This window comes from Callorhinus ursinus, unplaced genomic scaffold, assembly GCF_003265705.2.
Source record: "Callorhinus ursinus isolate GAN/ISIS: 27379988/994484 unplaced genomic scaffold, GSC_fseal_2.0 scaffold47, whole genome shotgun sequence".
Classification (NCBI taxonomy): Eukaryota; Metazoa; Chordata; class Mammalia; order Carnivora; family Otariidae; genus Callorhinus; species Callorhinus ursinus.
In genome coordinates, this window is record NW_027397109.1 from 9,595,877 (window position 1) to 9,615,021 (window position 19,145).

Sequence of the window (19,145 nt, forward strand, 5' to 3'; positions counted from 1 at the left end):
CGATGGAGACGGAGGCGGGGCGGGGTGCCCACACTGTAACCAGCGCCGGGGTGCACTTCCCCTTACCCCCGCGGGGCTGCAGTACCCGGGGCAGCCGCGGAGCCTCCTAGGCCCCCGCTGGCCGGCTGGGGTGGGGGCGGGGGCGGGGCTCGTCACGTGGAGAAGCGCGCGGAGGCGGGAGGGGCGGGGGCGCGCGCTCGGCTCTTTTAAAGGCGCGCGAGCCGAGCCGGGAGAGGCGGCTCCGCGGCCGCAGGCGCAGGCCTGGGCGGATCTGCGAGACTCGCGGCGTGCCGGCCGGTGGCAGCTCCGAGTCCCAACATGCGCCGGTCGGTCTGGCTGGCGCTGGCCGCGTCGCTCTTGCACGGTAAAGCCGCCGGGTCTCCCAGCCCTCTACTCCTCCTCCGCGGGATCCCGGGCGCATTCTGGCGGCTCCGAGCGCCCCGCGCCGGGGCCAGGTTTGGGGGCTCGCGCGAGGAGGGACGGTGGGTGGCGCTACCGGGGGCTGTCCGGGAAGGGCGAGCCCGGTTCGTCTGGGCTGCTTGCTTTAGGCGGCGGGGGTCACGGGCAGGCGGCGTGGGGCGCATCCCCGCTGGCCTTCCCTGAGCAGCCCGCCGGGCTCTCCTCTCAAGTGTCCCTGCAAGGCGAGTTCCAGAGGAAGCTCTACAAGGAGCTGGTCAAGAACTACAATCCCTTGGAGAGGCCCGTGGCCAACGACTCGCAGCCGCTCACCGTCTACTTCTCCCTGAGTCTTCTGCAGATCATGGACGTGGTGAGTCCGGCCGCGGCCGCAAGGCTATCTTCTCCCCGCCGTGGGTTCCGAGGGGTGGCGGAGGCATCAGGCGGCCAGGCGGGGTAGCTTGGCTGGGACACGCTTGCTGGCTCAAGGCCAGGAGGGCCAGCGCTCTGCCCCTGACCTGGGCCTGCCCGCTGCTGCGTCCCTCAGTTTCCCCTCCCGCTGAGAAGGAACCCGGTGAAGCATGTTCCACTGTCCCAGCCACCTGTGCGTGGGCACTTCAGTCCCACCTTTCCCTCAGCTTGGAAACTCAGGATGAACGTATCCAGATCCTGAGCCAGAATCAGCATGAATAGGTTATTTCCAAATGGTCACATTTTAGTACCCATTGTGGTATAAGTGTTAGCATGCTGTCCGTGTCAATTTAGCCATCTCTAGACTTTTCTGCCGCCTGTAGTATGTAGCCTCTTTGGGTAGGGGCTTGGCCTTGGGCTTTGCAGCTGGTTGATCTGTCCAGGCAGATGGCCAGCTGTGAGCATTTACACGCCCCTCGCCCCAATTCCAGTAATGGGCTATTTTTTTTTTTCCCTTTCTGGTGGGAGTAGTGCTGGTAGTTCTACTCTGATGGTGAGCGAGGTTCCACACTCGAGATACACTTGTCTGTTCCTTCAGGCAGCTGCTCCCAGCCCCATGGGGTTCTTTCTTTGTGGACTTACTAGTGCTCACTTTAGTTGACAAATCTGTATAGTGTGTGTAAATTTTTTTTCTTTTGCTCTTCTAGATTGCTTTGAATGATCAGAGTTCATTGACATATCCTTCATATGATACAAATATTTTACAAAAGTGTTTAATTCATTATAAATGGGTTTCTGTGTCCAGTCTGTACAAGACATTAGACTCTGTTCTGGGACACAGGGACGATGGTGTTCAGGGGGAGGGAAGACTGTGGTAGGAAAGAGGTGTGCAGATAGCCTCAGTTCCACATAGAAAGTGCTACTATCCACCAGAGGGGTGCAGATAAGTGGTGTAAGAAGACAGGTGATATTTCATAATCCTACAAATAAAGAATACCCACACTACCACACCGATGCATGTTACATCCCTTAACCTAGTTAAAATTGCCGTGATGAATGGCTTCCTCTTTCATACTATACCTGCATTAAATGTGCACTTCCTCCCACAGACAGAACTCTGCTTTAAAATACTCAGTGTATATGTGATGACATGGACGACTTATCAGGAGGGCTGTAGACAAATGCTGTTGTACAGGTTACAAAAGATAAAAAATTGCTGTTTACAGAGCTTGGATTACAGGAGAGGGGAGAGGATACAGATTTGGAATTAGGGGAAGAGGTTGAAAAAGAAGCTCTAGTATCGAATGAAGCCAGGTCAGAGAAATGGAAGTGTGAAGGCTTTGGGAGTGACACAAGGCTCTGCGTATTTGGGGAGGCAAGTACCTTATTAAAGATCAACTTCTCTGTTACTTTGAGAGAGGCTCAGGATTTGTATTTGGGAGCTTTTGTGGGTTCCGGCTCTGACAGTTTCTGGATGGTTGCTCTTAGGTAAGTTTTGTAAGTGTCCTGAATCTGTACTTTCCTGTTAATGAAATAGACACAATAGCATTTCACTGGTCACTGTGATGAGCTAAAGATGTGAAGGCAAATTTAAGAGACCACAAAGCTAGCACATGACTATGGTCATTTTCATCAAATGCACCAAACCAAACAACACTCCCCACCCTACCCCTGCACACCCGGACAGAGGACCTGTCAGCTAAGTGAACACCACTTGTGAAGTGGTGCATGATAGGCTGAGAAGGTGAAAGCCACACTCCCCCACCCTATTTGCCCAGGATTGGCTCCAGCCAGCCAGATAGCCTCACCATGGGCATGCTCCACATAGACAAGAAGCCTCTCTGGAGTGGTCCTCATGCTGGCTGGATGGCATGTGAAGGTACAGTGGCTCCTTAGCCAAGGAGCAGGAACAGTGAGCAAGCGGAGCAGTCCTCCTAAGTCTATGGCAGTCTCTTTGGAGAGGAGATCACTCATTGTGCAGCTGCAAGCTTCTTTCTGGGTGCTTTTGCCTCTTTTAAGAGATCCTTAAGGAATCAGGTTAAATGAGGGATTTGGGGGTCTTATGAGAAGTTTAGGTGTCAGCTAGAGTTACATGATGTGACAAAGACAAGCTTGTGACAAGTTAGGAAATTTTTTTTAAAGATTTTATTTATTCATGAGAGACAGAGGGAGAGAGAGAGGGAGAGAGAGAAAGATAGAGATAGAGAAGCAGAGGGAGAAGCAGGCTCCCAAGGAGCAGGGAGCCCGATGCAGGACTTGATCCCAGGACCCTGGGATCATGACCTGAGCCGAAGGCAGATGCTTAACCATCTGAGCCACCCAGGCACCCTCAAGTTAGGAAATTTTAAAAACTAACAAAAATCATGAGTACTGGGTATCATCATCATTCCAGTGCTAGAGAAACACATGTGAAGGCAGCCATGAGCATCCTGAGGTCATGGGAAGGTGGGAAGGGAAAAAGCCTTGGTCTCACCTTGGCCATCCAGCCATGAACCCATTGAACTTCGTAGGCAGGCAATGCTGTGAGCTCATGGTGTGGCCTTGAACAAATTACTTTACCTCTCTAAGCCCTGTTCCTTCATGTGTAAAATGAGAGTAGTAATACCCACTTCACAGGGTTTCAAGAGGATTAAATAAGAAAAAGTGTTAACATTCACTGTAATTCACTGAAGGTTTGCTAGTTCTTGATTATGTAGCTACTCAACTCAGAGGTTGGGAAGTTGATGCCTAGAAAGGTGTGGTCACTTGCCCAAAGTTGCTCACTGGTTAGAGGCAGGGCTTCAAGGAAAACCCACATCTGACTTGCAAGTGCTTTGCATCTTTCCTCCTTTGGAGTTGGTAACTTCTTTTGCAGGACAGTTAGCTTAATTTATTTAAACTGGCTGAACTGTAGCTGGTTGAGTGCGACTGTCCTGAGATCCTAGGTGGAAAGGAAGTCTCTATATCAGAAAAAATGAAATATGCAAACATTTGTATTCCATTCGGACTTGGCTCTGCCTGGTTTTGAAGCAGACCCAGGGCTCTCCAGCTGGAATCTTAGCACCCTGGACAGAGATACAGTGGCTCTCGTAAGGGATTCATGTGACAGACAGTCTTGACTGGCGTGAGATTCTTTTTATAAATTTGGTTAATATGGGTCATTTACTCACTCTGACTGGGCTGTTCTAGAGACCATTACCCTGCTCTCCAAGTCGTCTTCTTCCCCTTTTTGCCAGCAGAGATTTCCTGGCTGGAGTGATAGGGAGATGGCATATGATGCTGCATATTTTATTTTCATGAAAGATCATTTCTATTTCACCAATTTATTCCACACATATTTACTGAGCTCGTTTTGTGAACTTTGGTAGATTCTGGGGATTCATAAATGAAAAAGGGATGGTTTCTACTTTTAAAACTCACAGTCTGGGGCACCTGGGTGGTTCAGATGGTTGAGCGTCTGCTTTCGGCTCCGGTCATGATCCCGGGGTTCTGGGATCGAGACCGCATGGGGCTCCCTGCTCTGCGTGGAGCCTGCTGCTCCCTCTCCTTCTACTGCTCCCCATGCTTGTGCTCTCTCACTCTCTCTGCCAAATAAATAAACAAAATCTTTAAAAAAATAATGAAACTCACAGTCTGGCTAGGGAGACTGACGTGTAGATCCAAGATTACCACATGTATAATTTAACATACATGCCTATACAAAGTGCTACAAATACACATAGGAGAAAACATTTATTTCCAGCGAGGGTGGCTGGGAATGGTTTCAAAGCGGAGGTAGTTAGATTTCTAAAATTGAGTAGGAATTTGCCAGTTGGAGAAAGTAGGAACAACTCTCCAGGTGATGGGGGCAGGGTGAGAAGACTTTGGTGGAGGACAGGACACTTTCAACAAGGTAGGTTTTAAGAAGTGCTCGCTCTCAGTTATTCTTGGCTATAGGTTTTGCTGCAAGACTTCTTAGAATATTCGCTGTTCCTATGTTTATTGAGAATTTCTAAAAGAGGGTTATAGTATTGACCAAACTAATTTTTCTTGACAGATTTTTTTGGTAAGAATTAATTTCTAGAAATATACCTTACAAGATGAAGGATAGGATTATTTGGGGGGGAGGAAGTATGCATTGAGTTCGGAGACAGGAGGGGAACAGAGTGTGAGGTATCTTGAGTGCTTCTGCAGAGTTGAGGATTTGTCTTAGTCTGGGTATCTCTGAGGGCATGAGGAGGCAGTGTGCCAGGGGACTTGTGAAGCTGCAGGATCAGCTTGCCATAGCAGATTTTCCTAGAAATGGAAACAATCCAAACCATGATATTTGCATTAAATCCAAAAAATATAAATTATAGATTAGAATAAAAAAAAAAAGCATACATTTTAAAGACAAAGCATGTATTTTTAAAGGGATTGTTTTACCTGCTGTGGTCTGTTCTCACTTTAACAGGCCCCTAAGGTGAAATGTTAGGTGGAGAGTGGGAAGGTGTGGTGTATTTTTATTTTTTATTTTTTTATTTTTTTATTTTTTAAGATTTATTTATTTGAGAGAGAGAGAATGAGAGAGAGAGAGCACGAGAGGGAAGAGGGTCAGAGGGAGAAGCAGGCTCCCCGCCGAGCAGGGAGCCCGATGCGGGACTCGATCCCGGGACTCCAGGATCATGACCTGAGCCGAAGGCAGTCGCTTAACCGACTGAGCCACCCAGGCGCCCGGTGTGGTGTATTTTTAAGCAGAGGAGGGATGTAACTAGACCTGTGTTTGTTTAGATAGAGGATGTTGAGGGCAGTATGTGTGGGATAGATTGGAGAGGAGAAGTGTAGACAAGGGATGAAGAGGTCTAAACTTCCCAACATTGTGGGAAAGTGAGAAGTGGACAGAATCCAGAGACACTTTGGATATCCAACCTATGATGTATAAGTGTTTATATAAACTTCATGTAGCTACATAGATAAATTTGTTATGTAAAAGTGTCTAAATTATTCCTGAATGCATACTCTGACTCCCGGCATTTATTAATTTACTTCGTGGGCTTGTAACTGGGCTGGGAATGAGATGATACACAAGAAATCATTTTTTTTTAAAGTTTTCAAAGGGATTTTATTTTATTTTTTTAAATTTTTTATTATGTTAATCACCATACATTACATCATTAGTTCTTGATGTAGTGTTCCATGATTCATTGTTTGTGCATAACACCCAGTGCTCCACGCAGAATGTGCCTCTTTAATACCCATCACCAGGCTAACCCATCCCCCCACACCCCTCCCCTCTAGAACCCTCAGTTTGTTTTTCAGAGTCCATCATCTCTCATGGTTCCTCTCCCCCTCTGACTTACTCCCCTTCATTCTTCCCCTCCTGCTATCTTCTTCTTTTTCTTTTTTCTTAACATATCTTGCATTATTTGTTTCAGAAGTACAGATCTGTGATTCAACAGTCTTGAACAATTCACAGCGCTCACCATAGCACATACCCTTCCCAATGTCTATCACCCAGCCACCCCATCCCTCCCACCCCCCACCATTCCAGCAACCCTCAGTTTGTTTTCTGAGATTAAGAATTCCTCATATCAGTGAGGTCATATGATACATGTCTTTCTCTGATTGACTTATTGCACTCAGCATAACACCCTCCAGTTCCATCCACGTCATTGCAAATGGCAAGATCTCATTCCTTTTGATGGCTGCATAATATTCCATGTGTATATATACCACATCTTCTTTATCCATTCATCTGACGATGGACATCTTGACTCTTTCCACAGTTTGGCTATTGGGGACATTGCTGCTATAAACTTTGGGGTGCACATACCCCTTCGGATCCCTACATTTGTATCTTTGTGGTAAATACCCAGTAGTGCAATTGCTGGATCGTATGGTAGCTCTATTTTGAACTTTTTGAGGAACCTCCATACTGTTGTCCAGAGTGGTTGCACCAGCTTGCATTCCCACCAACAGTGTAGGAGGATTCCCCTTTCTCCGCATCTCCGCCAACATCTGTCGTTCCCTGACTTGTTAATTTTAGCCATTCTGACGGGTGTGAGGTGGTATCTCATGGAGGTTTTGATTTGGATTTCCCTGATGCCGAGCGATGTTGAGCACTTTTTCATGTGTCTGTTGGCCATTTGGATGTCTTCTTTAGAAAAATGTCTGTTCATGTCTTCTGCCCATTTCTTGATTGGATTATTTGTTCTTTGGGTGTTGAGTTGGATAAGTTCTTTATAGATTTTGGATACTAGTCCTTTATCTGATATGTCATTTGCAAATATTTTCTCCCATTCTGTTGGTTGTCTTTTGGTTTTGTGGACTGTTTCTTTTGCTGTGCAAAAGCTTTTTATCTTGATGAAATCCCAATAGTTCATTTTTGCCCTGGCTTCCCTTGCTTTTGGCGATGTTTCTAGGAAGAAGTTGCTGCGGCTGAGGTCGAAGAGGTTGCTACCTGTGTTCTCCTTTAGGATTTTGATGGACTCCTACACAAGAAATCATTTTAAAGTGATGCAAATGCAGGGTTCTAAACTACCAACAGTTTCCATAATATTTCTCCTTTATTCCTGCCATATAGTCATTCACCTGTACGCATACATCTTAAGGCCATTCTAGGTGTTGATTTGCATAAAATAAATGTGAACAGTTATGAAAGCATATCCAGAAGGCAAGGCATTTAAAATGAATAATGTGAATCAACACATAATTATACACAATGTAAAACACAATTATGCATCAGTGATTTTTGGTATTGTATAGATTCTACTTTTAGATTCAAATTTCAGAAGCTTTAATCACAAGACAATAGAACTAAGTGGTCATACATTTGGGGTTGGCTACAACCAATGGCAGGTGTGTTTGTGGGGCCCAATATGGTAAGGGCTTGTGTGTTATCTGACATCCCCATGACGATGCTTTGCTTTTGTCAGACCTATGATTTTGCATCTGCTCGCCACTATTTAAAGTGCTACAACTCTAACTTAATATTATCCAATATTAACTGTAAAAATTCTACACGTTGAACACCATCTATGCAGAAAGCCCAAGGTACAAGTAAGTATTCTAATAATGTTTTTATACATGGTATTTCTTAAAACTACAAATGTAAAATATATGTTTGTACAGGAAACAAAATAAAAAAAAAGGACTGAGGGGGAAAATCATCACCCAAATCACCATCACTCAAGACATTCTGGTGTGTTTCATGCTCTCTTTTCTCTGTGTTTATAGAGTGTGTAGGGAAGTATTTAAAAATTAAAATTATATAACCCCATTACAGCACTTCAAACAATATTAGCAGGCATTAATTTTAAAGTGATACAAATATGCCAAGTAGTAAACAAATATAAGTTTTAAACTAAAATTGAATTCTTTTTCCACTATCATGCATTTCTCACCATCAGTGCGTGTTCAATCTCTGTCCCTCTTTTTATTTTAGAAATCGTTTAAAAAGCGTGTATTGAAATGATTCATGATGTTACTTTTAAGTTACATGAAATGATTCATGATGTTGTTTCTAAGCCTGGTTGCCTTTTTATTTTGTCCCAGTGCATGTGGAGAATTGCAGAGATAATCTGAAGGTCTTGAGGGTACTATCTTCCTCCAGTGTTTGTTTCTGACCAACAACCAGGTCATGGCACCAGCAAGCACAAATTGCCTCAATCCAGTTTGTCACTGAGAATATGGGGAGCTGGCCTTCCCTCCCTGTAAGGGCTGATCTGCTTTTGATTTTTGCTTATACATACAGGATGTAAATATAGAGAATTTACTAGAGTCTTCCCTCTTTTCAATGGACCTTGAACTCCTGTTTTGTCCCCCTAGCTCTCACTTCTGTCAAGATCTGCATAATTTTTTGGCCTCTTAGGCATTGCTTTAGGAATCATCAAAGGGTTGTTGAAAAGTGGCCCCAAACCCTGTTATCTTCTAAGGGCTTCCCTCCCCTTCTGGATCTTGGTTCTGCAGTTCTTCATTGCCCTGTTAAGTTCTCTGGTGTTTTTAAGCACATGATCATTGCATTTTCCATCCTCTTTAATTGTTCTCACTGGAGGATTTGTGAGAACCACTTAGTCCATCATTGCTGGGAGCAGAACTGAAATTCTAAGTTAAAACTTGTTTACAATGCACCTTTGTAATTGATCCAGATTTATTATGCTAGAAATTTTATCCCTCTCAAACCTCTTTATGGCTTTGGGACATAAACAAACATACAAAATGCTTTAGCTTTATAGACTGAGGATTATGGACACTTTTACTAAAGGAATCTTTCTTATAAATGTTACTTTCCTGGTCTACCACTGAAGGTATTCCCCAAAGCATTCAGTTTTCTCAGAGCTCCTGATTCATCTCTGACATGCTGTTAAAGGAAGAGAAAGAGTCTTGTTATGGAGGGATGTCAACGAAAATCTCCATCCTTTTATTGATTTATTAGGATTAAGCAGTGTTTTACTCCTCAGAGGAGAGGCAAGTCATTTAGAACCTTCTAATAGCAGTTCCCATGGTATTTATTTCAGTGATTTACTTATTGACAATCAACATCAGCTATAAACCATTTTAGCAAAAACCAAAAAAAATAACACCTCCAACCAAACTATTGTAAAGGTGTGTCTGTGTACATATTTATGTGTATATAAATACACACACACACACATCTGTTGTCTTATCTCTCCTTGTTGAATATTTTCTTATGATATCTCAAAATAAGATATCACATAATATGCTTAAGTTTCCATGGAGAAAAGCTAGAAGTTACAGCAAAAGATGAGGAAATCACAGCTCCCAGAACGCCAAAATAATTGGCTGAAACTAACGAGATTAAATAAGGAATTGTATAATATCCTGTATTATGTGTTAAAAGCCGCTTGAGGGAGAATTGGCTGTGGGAAAGTCTTAGATGTGCCTGACTCCAGGCTCCAACTCAGGTAGTAGATGAAGGACCTGACCTGTCCCAGTGGCAGGTGGAAGCTGGCAAAGCAGGAAGGAATTTTAACTGTCACGGTTAACAAATGCCACCTGTGAGATGATCCTTAAAGTGGGGAATTTACTCTCAGATCACTGTCTGTAAAAATTCCTGTCTTGGGGCAAAAGAGGTGGTGTCTATATTCGAGGGAGAAGATTTATTGCGATAAAGCAATAAAAACGTGTTATGTCTCACTGGAAAACCATTAGCATGGTGTTGAGCACCAGGGTTGAATTTTGCTCTTTTCTGGAAATTTATACAGGTGGAATAACACAAGCACACAGTGTGTATTCTTTTGGGTCTGGTTACTTTTGCCTAATTTTATTTTTGGGAGAGTCACTCAAGTTGTTGCCTGTGGTTGTAGTTTATTCATCTTTATTGTATGAATATAAGATTTATTCTATTTATGGATATTTAGATTCTAGCTTTTGTCTATTATGAAGACCTCTGTCATAGATATTCTTTTTTTTTAAAGATTTATTTATTTATTTATTTTGAGAGAGTGAGAATGAGAGAGAGAGAGAGTACATGAAAGGGGGGAGGGTTAGAGAGAAAAGCAGACTCCTCACTGAGCGGGGAGCCCAATGTGGGACTCAATCCCGGGACTCCAGGATCATGACCTGAGCCGAAGGCAGTCGCTTAACTCACTGAGCCACCCAGGTGCCCCTGTCATAGATATTCTCATTCTACATGTCTTTTGATGCACATGTGAATGCGTTTCTATTACATATGTATATATATGGAAGTGGACTCTAAGGCATAAGGTGGCAAGAACTTTAAGTTTTCCAAATGAAGCCAAACAAAATGGTTTCAAAATGATTATATACCAATTAACATTCTCACTAGCAGTGTATGAAAAATCCTTGTTGCTCTACATACTCACCAACCCTTGGTATTTTGAGTCTTTTTAATTCAGTCTGGTGGGTGGGGAGTGATAGTTCTTTGTGATTTTAATTAGCAGTTCCCCGGATTACTGCTGGAGTCGAGGACATTTTCATTTCTTAATTTTCAAGTTGGTTATTTTCTTTTGAGAAGTGTCTATTCATGTCTCTTGCCTATTTTTATCTTAGTTTGTTTGTTTAGTTTTTCCTTATTGATTTGTATGAATTTTTCTATATTAAGGACATGAGCCCCTAGGCACTTACATGTTTTTGCAAATATTCTCTCAGACTCTTTGGCTTGTCTTTTTGCTCTTTTGAGGTTTGTTTTTTCTGTCTTTTGTAAATCTTTAATTGAAGTATAATATACTTCTAGAGAGATGGTGCCTTTTGATGAACAGCAGTTCTTCATTTTAATGAGACCCAACTCATAAAACCTTTCTTCTATATTTAATGTTTATTGTGTCGTATTTAAAAACTTCCCTTTCTCAACCTCATGAAGATATTTTCCTTTAGAGGCTTTTTGTTGTTTTTGTTTTACCTTTCATATTTTATGTACCATCCACCTAGAGTTGAATTTTAGTTTAGTATAATTTAAAGGTTTTCACTTTTAAGTGGCTTTGTGGAAATCTTGACTGATGATTAACTTAAAGGGGTGTTAGTGTAATTGCTGCATGATTGTTGAACTGTATCACACTTGGACATTTTATTATCCACTGTGTTGGCCCCTGGATAGACATTTCAGTTATTTAATGTGTGTATACTATGCAGAAAATGTATAGGCTATGACATTTTTTAATATTTAAAAATGTCAACGTGACACACAACATTTACAGAGCCAACAGGAAGGATTTATGAGAAGCCCTATCCCTATCCCACATTTCCCGTTGCTGTCCATTCCTCAGAGACCTTCAGCAGCCTCTGTTTCTGGTTATGATTGTTTTAATACTCATTTATTATTCCTTGATTGATCAGCTTTATCCATTTGCTATTGACTTCTTGTTATGATGAGATAGGAACTTGATTCACTCACAGCTCTCCCTATTGCTGTCACTTTCACAGATCACTTTTATACCTTCAAAAGACAGTCTTAAGACTGTCATTTCTGTTAACCATAATTTGGTTTCCCCTGTCTGTAAGCACTCCAGAGCTGCCCCTACTTTTTTTTTTTTTTTTTACCTCCTCCTAGCTCCATGTTGGTAACATTTACATTCTCTCCTGAAACCATATGTAACTTCTCTGTAATTTGATTCTATTGTATCTTGATTCTTTTTTTTTTTTAAAGCTGCCTTCATGATTTTGTGACAATGTAAACTATACTCTCTGCAAAGCCATTTTTTTCTGAGCCTTTAATTCCTTCTTGTTTGGGTCTAATGCTGTGGCAGCTGTGCTATTCAGTGGGGTTGACTGTTTCTGTTGTCAACTAACCTGGTGTCAAGTTTAGATGTTCTCCTTTTTTATACTCTTCACCAAATCTTATCATTCCTTTCTTTTTCCAAGTCTTTAGTCATGCTATTTATTCTGTCTGTTCATTATACAGTTGACCTCCTTCTCAGAGGATATCAGTTGAGGGTTATTGTTTACTTCTTTATTTTTTTAATTCATTTGTTTCAAACTGAATAATATTTCTTCTAAGATAATTTTAACTTTTTCTTTTAATTTTGCTCATTTATTTATTTGTTTTCCTGTTTATTTTTATGATTTGTTTGGCAAACTTTCCTCAAATGCCTCTCACTCTAAGATTTCTCTTCGTATTTTAAAATTAGGGAAGAGAAACATTGGTGAAAGTATGTATTTGAGGGTAGGATTTAGAGTCAGTTGTGGTTTTAGGGCTTGGGTGATCACTGTTATATTTTTCTGAAGATGCTAAATGCCAAAGGGCTGGATGCTTTGTCTCAGGGTCATCTCTTGTCACATTAGCTTCTTTATTCTCTAATTCAGTGCTATCCAATAGAAATACAATGCCAGCTACTGATGTAATTTTATTTTATTTTATTATTTATTTTTTATTTTTATTATGTTATGTTAGTCACCATACAGTACATCATTCGTTGTTGATGTAGTGTTCCATGATTCATTGTTTGCTATAACACCCAGTGCTCCGTGCAATATGTGCCCTCCTTAGTACCCATCACCAGGCTAACCCATCCCCCCACCCCCCTCCCCTCTAAAACCCTCAGTTTGTTTCTCAGAGTCCATAGTCTCTCATGGTTCATCTCCCCCTCCGATTTCCCTCCCTTCATTTTTCCCTTCCTTCTCCTAATGTCCTCCATGCTGTTCCTTATGTTCCACAAATAAGTGAAACCATATGGTAATTGACTTTCTCTGCTTGACTTATTTCACTTAGCATAATCCCCTCTAGTTCCATCCATGTTGATGCAAATTTTAGATTTTCTAGTGGCCACACTTAAAAAATAAAAAGACATAGGTATAATTAATTTTAGTAAGAAATTTTACTTAACAAAATATAACTAGTTATTAAAATTTCAACACATAGCCAATGTAGAAACATTGTTAATGAGATGGTTTGCCTTTCTGGGGGAGGGCAGAGCTAAGTCTTAGAAATCCAATGTGTGCATTACACTCACAGCCCATCTCAGTACTGGTCACATATCAAGGACTTGGTAGCCACATTTTGCTGGTGGCTACCCAATGTTAGATTACACAGTTCTAACCAATCCATTTTTTTTTTTTCTGAGTTTTGAATCAATGGATGAGGAGAAACCCTGGCTGATGGTTATTCTCAGAAGGGAATTGGCAGCTCTCTATTCCAAGTTCTTTGTCACTCACCCATGTGAGCTCCACTCTGTTCTCCCTGCCTCTGCCTCCTTCAGTTCACTTCTGAACTCAGTGAGGTTCCAGGTTCCATGGGGCACACCTGCTCCTCCCACCCTTCAGCCCCCTCACTAGTATTTAGCATAGGGCTTCCTTCACTCTATATTTGCAGATACTAAGCCTCCATGTACATGCTCTCTTTGTATGTGATGTATTGAAATATCTTGCCTTTTTGTGATCCTATTCCCATTCTCTTTATTTTGGGGCATTTATACCATTTCACTCCTTTATTTTAATTACAGTGATCTTAGAGGGAAAGGGGAAATAAATGGGTATGTTTAAGCTGACCTCTTCAACTAGAAACTTACAGGATATTTTTACCAGCAACTCAGCCAATGGCGTAAATATGCTGTTTTGGATGTTTAATCCGTTGTTTGATTCACAAGTCCATGTTGATACTTCTATAATACATTTTGATATTTAATGGGATCCTTTAAACTGAGCAGTGAACACTTGGGTAAAGTTGTTCCTGTCATTTTTCTTAGATCAGTGAAGCTCCTCCGAATGGTGTATGATCATGTCCTTCAGGTAGCCTTTGTGACTTATTGAATATATGCTTAAAAGGTACTATCTAAAAAATACAATTAAAAGTTATAATTCCCTGTTCCTTGGCAACACCTTTGACTTTAAAAGAATGAATTTTCTCATACTTCTTACATATACAATTTATTTAAATGTAAATAAATATTTTCTTTTAAAGTAGTCACTGTAGAAAATGATGCATTTACTCTAACAACACTACTAACTTATTGAATACTTTTGGACTCCTATTAGAATTAAAGCTCTAAAATTTGAAAATTTTCAGTTGGGATATTTTTATTTTCAGGATGAGTTTATTAGGAATGACAGGGCATACCTCAAAGTAGGGTCTCATGATGAAGATTGGTGGCTCTTAAATGAGATGGGGATGGATCTTCTGTTTTTATCTTTTGGATGTTTATAATCTGATACTGAAGAAAAACCAAAAGAAACTTCCCCAAAGTGTCCTAAGCAATGTAAAACCTTTCTGTACTATTTTCAAAGAGAGTCTGTAATGAAGTAATGGACTTTTTAGTATGTAAGCTTGAAAAATCTTTAGTTTATATTCATAGCTTATATATTAAATGAAGTGTGTTTATGGGTTTTAAAATTAATTGGCCAAAGCTTTTCTTCTTTTTTTTTTAAGTTTTTATTTAGACTTCAGTTAGTTAACATACAGTGTAATATTACTCTCAGGTGTACAATATAGTGATTCAACACTTCCATACATTACCCGGTGCTCATCACAAGTGCCTTCCTTAATCCCCATCACTTACTTCACCCATCCCCCTCCCACCTCCCCTCTGGTAACCATCAGTTTGTTCTCCATAGTTAAGAGTCTATTTCTTGGTTTGCCTCTCTTTTTCCCTTTGCTCATCTGTTTTGTTTTTTTTTTTTAATTCCACATATGAGTGAAATCATATGGTATTTGTCTTTATCTGACTGACTTAATTCACTTATCTTAGCTTCATCCATGTCATTGCAAATGGCAAAATTTCATTCTTTTTTAATGGTTCAATAATATTTCATTGTATATATATGCCACTTTTCTTTATCCATTTATCATTCGATGGATACTGGCTGTTTCCATAATATGGCTATTGTAGATAATGCTGCTATAATCATTGGGGGGTATTTATCCCTTTGAATTAGTATGTTTGTATTCCTTGGGTAAACACCTAGTAGTGAAATTGCTGGATCATAGGGTAGTTCTATTTTTAGCTTTTTAAGGAACCTCTATATTTTTCAGAGTGGCTGAACCAGTTTGCAATCCCACCAACAGTGTAAGAGGATTTCCTTTTCTCCATATCTTTGCCAACATCTGTTGGTTCTTATGTTTTTGAGTTTAGCCATTCTGAAGGTGTGAGGTGGTATCTCATAGTTTTGATTTGCACTTCCCTAATGAAGAGTGATATTGAGCATCTTTTCATGTGCCTGGTAGCCATCTGTAGGTCTTCTTTGGAAAAATGTCTGTTTGTGCCTTCTGCCCATTTCTTAACTGGATTATTTATTTATTGGGTGTTGAGTTTAGTAAGTACTTTATAGATTTTGGATACTAACCCTTTATCGGATATGTCATTTGCAAATATCTTCTCCCATTCCGTAGATTGCCTTTCAGTTTTGTTGATTGTTTCCTTCACTGTGAAGAAGATTTTTATTTTGATGAAGTACTAATAGTTCCTTTTTGCTTTTGTTTCCCTTGCCTCAGGAAATGTATCTAGTAAGAAGTTGCTATGGCTCATGTCCAAAAGGTTACTGCCTGTGTTCTCCTCTAAGATTTTGATGGTTTCCTTCACATTAAGGTCTTTCATCCATTTTGAGTTTATTTTTGTGTATGGTGTAAGAAAGTGGTCCAGTTTCATTCATTTGCATGTAGCAGTCCAGTTTTCCCAGCACCATTGTTGAAGAGACTGTCTTTTTTCCATTGGCTGTTCTTTACTGCTTTTTCTTTTTTAAAGATTTATTTATTTGAGAGAGAGAGAAAGAGAGAACTAGGGGGAGGGGCAGAAGGAAAGGGAAGTAGATACTCTAAGCAGACCCTGCGTTGAGCATGGAGCACAGCATAGGGCTCAAACTCATGACCATGTGGTCACTACCTGAGCCAAAACCAAGAGTCAGAGGCTTCACTGACCGCACCACCTAGATGTCCCTATTCTTTCCTGCTTTGTTGAAGATTAATTGACCATGTAATTGTAGGTTCATTTCTGGGTTTTCTGTTCTGTTCCATTGATCTGTGCATCTATTTTTATGAATTGGCCAAAGCTTTTAAAATACTTTAAAAAACACATTAAAAAAACTTCTTTACAAGGTTTTCTTTTTTAAAACTAAAAGTGTTACTTTTAGATTTTTCACTAAATATTATAGCTATACTCAGCAAATTGTTACTGAATCAGTTAGGACAATATTTTATATTTGCCTAAAATATCTATAGATTGAAGATCAGTAAAATTCTAATTGATGAAAACTAAAGAATAATAGGAATGTTGATTAAAAATGGACAGATTACATAAAATCTTGATATTTGCAAACATTCAGACATTTCTGGTTAATTTTCAGGGATACATCCCTGAGACAGCTAGAAGTCAGGAGATGCTATTTTTTTTTTTAAGTTAAATAAAGAGCAGGCGGTATAGATAATTAAAGCAGGAGAATTTCTCTAAATATGGCTTTGAGACCTCCCTCTTCTTTATATTAGTAGTTGTGTATTTTATTGCTCTGGGGTAAATAAACTGTATCAGAGGCCTTTTTCTCAAAGTTGTTAGGCCAGGGAGTGATATGTACTGACTTAGGGTCCCAGGAATGAGAGAGGCATTTAATGCAGCTTTCTGTAAGCTGGAGGTGAACTGGAAGATGGTCCACAGCCACAGGGAATTTCTCCTTAGTTTATATCCCTCAGCAGGAGTCAGGCCAGTTGGACCCCGCATCTTCTTCCTGTGTATGGAGCAATTATTGGAACAGTCATGGCCTGGACAATCCTTTGTCAGTAACCATCGGGTATGTATTAAAACAGCAGTGTACAGATGGCACCTTCATTGTCTTTGACAGGGAAAATTATGGGCAGTGGATTAAATTAAAAACTGAAAAGGAATATTCATGACAGGAAATTTGTTTCCTTTCCAGTGGTGGTTGGCATCAGCGGGGAGAGCTGCTCACTGATGTCTCATCACAAACCATCTTTCCACTGGCTTCCTGCATTTTTCCAAATATCACTTTAAAAGCACACCAAATTAGAGAAAAATGCTTGTAAAGTGCTTGAAACTTGATCTCAAGTGGAGGAAATGAATAGCAAGATGGGATACATGTTGTAGCTTTGTGCAGATTGGAAAGATTGCGCTGATTTCAGAAATCTGCTCTTTTGAAGGTAAATGAGTCTGCTTCTGACATTACATTGTATCTGTCAGAAAAATCTGGAAAGGATTGTGGGTTTGACCTGAGGTGGGTGGGATTCAGGACCTGGCTCCCCTACTAATAGGTAACTTTGATGGTTTGATGTTGGGTGTATATCTCAATGTCCATATTTGAAAAGAACCTTAAGATGTCATCATCTGTGTGTGTAGAACTTTAAAGTTTTCAAACACTGTCACACACATTATTTTTGTCTCTTCAATGATCACATGAACAATGTGTTACATTATAATCATTCTCATGTAGGCAGAAAAGCTTAGGGACTTGAACCCAGGTTTGTTTGGAGATTTTTTAAAAAAAATATAATATTCAGGGTATTTAAATAGGTGACCAATGAGATTTTATTATCATTTTGAATTATTTTGGGGGATATTTGATATGTTTTATTTTATTGCAGTTATTGTTTCTAATGCTCAAATTGTCAGGTTGACTCCTATGTCTTTTTGGTGTAGTTTCTGTGACCATGGCTATTTTCTCTGTTTCTAGCACAAAATAAAATGAAATGTTCCAGGCTTATAGTATATCTCTCTCTCTAGACCTGGATCCTCTTTTATCAAGAAGCTTGTCAGTGGGGAGTCCATCAAAATCCTAAAGGAGAACACAGGTAGCAACCTTTTCAACCTCAGCCGCAGCAACTTCTTCCTAGAAACATCGCCAAAGTCACGGGAAGCCAGGGCAAAAATGAACTATTGGGATTTCATCAAGATAAAAAGCTTTTGCACAGCAAAAGAAACAGTCCACAAAACCAAAAGACAACCAACAGAATGGGAGAAAATATTTGCAAATGACATATCAAATAAAGGACTAGTATCCAAAATCTATAAAGAACTTATCCAGCTCAACACCCAAAGAACAAATAATCCAATCAAGAAATGGGCAGAAGACATGAACAGACATTTTTCCAAAGAAGACATCCGAATGGCCAACAGGCACATGAAAAAGTGCTCAACATCGCTCGGCATCAGGGAAATCCAAATCAAAACCTCCATGAGATACCACCTCACACCCGTCAGAATGGCTAAAATTAACAAGTCAGGGAACGACAGATGTTGGCGGGGATGTGGAGAAAGGGGAGCCCTCCTACACTGTTGGTGGGAATGCAAGCTGGTTCAACCACTCTGGAAAACAGTATGGAGGTTCAAACACGTGAAATTAGAGCTACCATTCGATCCAGCAATTGCACTACTGGGTATTTACCACAAAGATACAAATGTAGGGACCCGAAGGGGTACGTGTACCCCAATGTTTATAGCAGCAATATCCACAATAGCCAAACTGTGGAAAGAGCCAAGATGTCCATCGACAGATGAATGGATAAAGAAGAGGTGGTATATGTACACAATGGAATATTATGCAGCCATCAAAAGGAATGAGATCTTGCCATTTGCAATGACGTGGATGGAACTGGAGGGTGTTATGCTTAGTGAAATAAGTCAATCAGAGAAAGACATGTATCATATGACCTCACTGATATGAGGAATTCTTAATCTCAGGAAACAAACTGAGTATTATTGGAGTGGTTGGGGGTGGGAGGGATGGGGTGGCTGGGTGATAGACATTGGGGAGGGTATGTGCTACGGTGAGCGCTGTGAATTGTGCAAGACTGTTGAATCACAGATCTGTACTTCTGAAACAAATAACGCAACATATTTTAAGAAAAAAGAAAAAGAAGAAGATAACAGGAGAGGAAGAGTGAAGGGGAGTAAGTCAGAGGGGGAGACGAACCATGAGAGATGATGGACTCTGAAAAACAAACTGAGGGTTCTAGAGGGGAGAAGGGTAGGGGGATGGGTTAGCCTGGT

The 19,145-nt window shown here is 40.7% G+C and overlaps 1 protein-coding gene across 2 annotated transcripts in view; it reads left to right on the top strand.

The window, feature by feature from the left end:
- The first annotated feature begins 234 nt into the window (after positions 1-234).
- Positions 235-19,145, top strand: part of LOC112840070 (neuronal acetylcholine receptor subunit alpha-7) — a 119,166-nt gene continuing 100,255 nt past the window's right edge. For both annotated transcript variants that reach the window (XM_073882538.1, XM_073882539.1), the window contains exons 1-2: positions 235-364; positions 630-769. In XM_073882538.1, the coding sequence (XP_073738639.1) occupies positions 319-364; positions 630-769 (186 nt within the window). In that variant the 5' untranslated portion in view covers positions 235-318. The remainder of the gene's footprint in view (positions 365-629; positions 770-19,145) is intronic.